Raw genomic sequence first — 4622 nt, 5'->3', positions numbered from 1 at the left:
TTTTAAAATAATCAAAATCAATGAAAGACATTGATTGTGTCTTGAATTAAATTAAAGATATAAAAAAAATATATTAAAATCATTATATGGGGGATCAATCATAAAAAAATATTTGTTGTGATTAATCCTTTCTGTAAATTAAAAAAACAACTTTTTTAGTCATATATTCTTGCTTTGTCTGCGGAAGTCCAACAGTGGTTCCGGACATAAGGCGTTTACTCGTTACAGTATACTTGCGGTTGTATGGCAGCAAGGCCCGAGGGGGTGGCCCTTATATCCCCACCTCTATGTCCGATACCACCAGCATCTGTGGCTGGGACAGTCCCTCCTGCAGGTTGTAGAAGTGGATGGTGTTGTCGAAGGTGAGAAAGCCCACCCTGGTGCGTGTATCCCCGGGCAACCTGAGGCACATAACAACACTTTGTCAGCAAATATGTCTCTCAGCTGTTCATAACCATGTGATTAGATAAACTGATCAGTGCTTGTGTTTAAGCAAAGAATCTTATGAAGCAGCTACATTTATATTTTACTATACTGATTATCAACTGCACTCACTTATCCAGGTTGTCCAGTAGTAGTTCACAGAAGTACTTAAGGTAGCCCGCTTCCACAGCATTGTGAGACACATCAAGAACAAACAGGTAGGCCGCTGGCTGAGGAGGCCGCAACTGAACACACAAGAGGTCAAACAAACACTCATGACTGGTGGGGAAGTTGATACAGTCTTAAACCAGCTGTCAGAATGTGAACATGTACGGATTCTGACATGTCTATTTGAATTGGGTTTTTTTGGGCTGGGGGTTTTTGCCCGTATTGGTCAACATGGGGTACATGGGGTGCCAGCTCCACCAGGCGAGCCACCGGGGCACTCTCTTACATGTTTATTTTTAAGTCCGTAAGTTAAGTGTTACCTCACACGTATGTACTCTCTTTTTCTTTTGTTTTGGAGGAACTTGCCTCCAGTTGTTGTAGAACCATGGCCAGACTGTCCTCTAGTGGACAAACACTCACACTACATGAAAACTCGACAGGAGCAGCCAAAGGTTTAGGGACAGAACACACAACTTACCATGTAGTCTGAGGAGGCAATGAACTCCACAGTGGAGTTTTGGACCTCTGGTCTCTTATGGGGCTCGCCATACGACCTGGTGACCGGGTTGTACATAAACTCATCTGGAACTGAACAAGAAATTTAAGAAGAGAGTAGGTATGACATGTAGAACGCACAATGGTGAAATATTAAAATGATTATAGGACTGGATGGATCAATAATATTACTCTTTGACCCAGAATAACTCATGATCGGACTCGTACCATCATTGACGCGGTAACAGAGGTTGCACTTCCACCTGCGCTGGTCCAGGAAGGTGACAAATGGATTGATGTAGGTGCGACAGGAGCGACAGCGCACTATCGTGTTCGACGTGATCACGGGTAGCTGCTGCAGAGAGAGGAAGAAAAAAAAAGGGGGTGTGGAAAGAAAATGGAGTAAATACTGAGGGAAAGTACAAATGTGTCTTGTGAGCTGAATATTTTACATTTCATGCGTCTTTTCAAGTTGTGTCTCAATTGTGACCTTTTCCGAACATTCCTCTATTCACGCCTCAGCCGACGGCTAAAAAGGAGCTTTGTTTCTGTTTCTGGGGGAATGTGGTCGAACGAAACGTTGGAGCTGTAGACTTTGACCCACTTTTCTGTCTCTGTCTCTAATGTTTCTATGACTGTGGCTGTTCTCTGTACCAGGGTCACCTGAACATTTTCTACACTTTTTTTCTTCAAATATTGGCCCTTTTGTCTTTAGTACACCTGACTAATGCACTGTATATTGTTGTACAACATACTAGGACTTATATCTTGGACGATACATTGAGTTGATAACAGGGATGTAACAATACGATCAACTCATGATTCGATACAGTTCATGACACTGGGTGTCAATGGATACCATTTTCTTACAATTGTTTTTGTGTTTGTTTTACAAAATGAGATTGAAGACAATTTATAGTAGCGTAAAAAAAGATACACAAAATATATTTCCAAATTTAAGAATCCATTTTAGTTCATGTTTGACGTAGGGTATAAACTGTGCAAAACAATGCTTATATCCTTTTCTTTTTAAAGTTAAACTGAGGTCTGTACGCATTGATACAGTTACTGACATGAGTCACTCAGAAAGCAAAGTCAAAAGTAGATAGCAGCCTCTGCTGTTTAAAAAGAATACCACGATTCATTTTTCATCTCACCAATTTGAATCTTCACATTTGTATTGAGATTTAACTGCCTTACGATATATGTTTGCATTCTTAGTCAATATTGTAATTAGTGTGACCGGTAATAATTGCATTTGGTATATACTGTACGATGATTAATGTAATTATTGTGACAGGCCTATGTCATACATTTTTACAAAAACTCGATTACGATTTCTGTGGAGGCTACAAAACGGACATTAAGCGGCTTTACAATCTGTACAGCCTACGGCCCACCTTCATCCTTAGACTCCCGCTAAAAAACAATGCCAACAAAAGCCACAACTTGAAAGTGAGGTTGTCTAACACAGATTAAGATGTGGTAGTAAACAAAGCAGATTTGCTTTCAGAACTAAAGCAAAGCATATTCATAGCTGTTCTTGTTTTTTAATTAGCCATCAGTGGTGCCAGGATTTAGAGGAGACTGGTGGAACTGCGGAGGAGAAGGAATGTCTGTTTCATAATTCAAAATCACAAATTAACACAAGCGCAGAGTTGTGTAATGTGACATTGGCGAGTGGTGTAGTGTGAAGCACATGGTGAGTGTGAAACCTCCATCCTCAGGGTTACAGTCATCTACTATGAAAGCAGTAGGAACTGAGCTCTGACAACTGTTTCAGAGTCTCAACGTGCCTTTGCCGCCAAAAAACCCAGAAGTCCATTGGAGACTGAGGATTCACTTGGCAGTTTCAAGGTTGTTAATTTTTACTGCGTGAATATAAATCAAAGCTAAATCCAATTCTATTCAGTTAGTCCCCTGTAAACGGACTTAAAATGTAAACGACCCTCTCACATCTTTTTGGGGCCTGCTGCTGTTAGAACACAAAAGAACAGCCAAACTACGTCTATGTTGCTGGTTAAATAATAGAAATAAACCCAACCATCTTCCTGCACATCATCATTACCCTCCTCTTCACGCCTGTCCTGTTGTCTTTTAAGTACAGAAAAATCTTGCAAGGGACATGAGACTTGTGCCTGGATATTCCACTGTATATTGGTCTTTGGAGGGGTGTAGGCATCAGATCATACCTGTAAATCTCTGAAGGGATGGAGGAGGAGGCCCAGAGGGAGCCTGGCCTTATTGAGTAAAGCCTGGGTCTGGGGGATGCTGGTCAGGGTACACCTGAATGTACTGATGAGCAGAGAAACACACAAGAGGAGAGAGAGCATATTAGATAACACACTCACAGATAAGACAATGGCAGAGAGAGAGAGATTTGATGTGTGTGAGAGAAAGATACTGATGATACTGACTCAAACCCCCCTAACGTTTTACTTACTGTGGACTACAGTTGACCTTCTTGAGGTCGGGGCTGAGGTTGGGTTCAGGGGCTTCAAGGGGCCTGGGGGGCAGCAGGTTCCTCTCTTGCAGCAGGTTGACCGGCATCAGGGCCTCCACCTCCAGCTCTGGCACCCCGCTCAGCCCCCCCAGGGCCGCAGACAGCTGGGACAGGTTTGGGAATGGCTGCAGAAGAGGGAGAGAGACAATAAATAGTTTTTACTCTTGTGATAAATCGTGACGTCATGGTGAAATCATGGTGTGTCAGTGCAGAAAGAACACCACAGCGGCTGCAAGAGAAGTGAGAAATTAGTCTAGGAGTCAAACTGACAGTCAGACTGTAATAAAAAGATCAGTGTTGAGACAAAGTTTCTGTAGCAACTTTATCAGTACTTGTTAAAAGATAAAACTAGCATTATTTTGACCACTCTTAAAAAAGAGAGGGACAAACTACACTCATCATATTGAGCAAAATAAAAAAATATCTAACTAAATGCAACAGCATTTCTCCTTCACATCTTTTTAATTCTTTCTGGACAACAATGGAGTTCTATGGCAAGCAAAAGCTACACAGGCAATACTTGTAAAAAGCATTAAGTCATTGCTAGTTTTTATTTCTACAGGAAATTGGTGTTCATAAGAGGATAAAATACTGCTAGCTTTATCCTTATCCTTAAACCTGCAATAATGGAGTTTTTGGCCACGGAGTGCAGCAGAAACAAGTTGTGAACACAACATTTATCACCTTTTGAGTTGATATGGGGACCTTGTTAGCTAACAGTTGCTCATTTCATCCTGTTTGTGTCCACCTGGTAAATGGAAGTCCAATATTATCTCTTTCAGCTCTGTTTTTGGTCTCTACCACCTCCTGAGGGAAATATCTGGCTCTTTAGCTGCTAAATGCTGTACTATGTTCACTAGCTGGTCAACAACTACGTCTGAAACAAATCAAAATAGAACTGCAGACTAGTGCTGGGCGGTATGACCAAAAGTTTATGTCAATGTATTTTTTAATTTTGTGGCGCTTTCACAGCATATATAGTGTGTTGATATAACTGGCCCTTTATGTAGGTTTATAGTGGCCTATTCTACTG

The 4622-nt window shown here is 41.3% G+C and overlaps 1 protein-coding gene across 1 annotated transcript in view; it reads right to left on the bottom strand.

Moving 5' to 3' along the window:
• The window catches only part of sec24b (SEC24 homolog B, COPII coat complex component), a 22797-nt gene that overhangs the window by 9378 nt on the left and 8797 nt on the right, over nucleotides 1-4622 (bottom strand). Inside the window, exons 7-12 of the mRNA XM_035669060.1 lie at nucleotides 3530-3714; nucleotides 3279-3381; nucleotides 1315-1441; nucleotides 1070-1179; nucleotides 556-668; nucleotides 285-401 (exon numbers count right to left, since the gene is read on the bottom strand). Coding sequence (XP_035524953.1) covers nucleotides 285-401; nucleotides 556-668; nucleotides 1070-1179; nucleotides 1315-1441; nucleotides 3279-3381; nucleotides 3530-3714 — 755 coding nt within the window. The remainder of the gene's footprint in view (nucleotides 1-284; nucleotides 402-555; nucleotides 669-1069; nucleotides 1180-1314; nucleotides 1442-3278; nucleotides 3382-3529; nucleotides 3715-4622) is intronic.

The sequence above is a fragment of the Morone saxatilis genome, unplaced genomic scaffold, assembly GCF_004916995.1.
Source record: "Morone saxatilis isolate NCDOM2014 unplaced genomic scaffold, NCSU_SB_2.0 Contig22, whole genome shotgun sequence".
Lineage (NCBI taxonomy): Eukaryota > Metazoa > Chordata > Actinopteri > Moronidae > Morone > Morone saxatilis.
The sequence above is the reverse complement of the archived record's forward strand: the minus strand, read 5'-3'. Positions and strand labels throughout refer to the sequence as shown.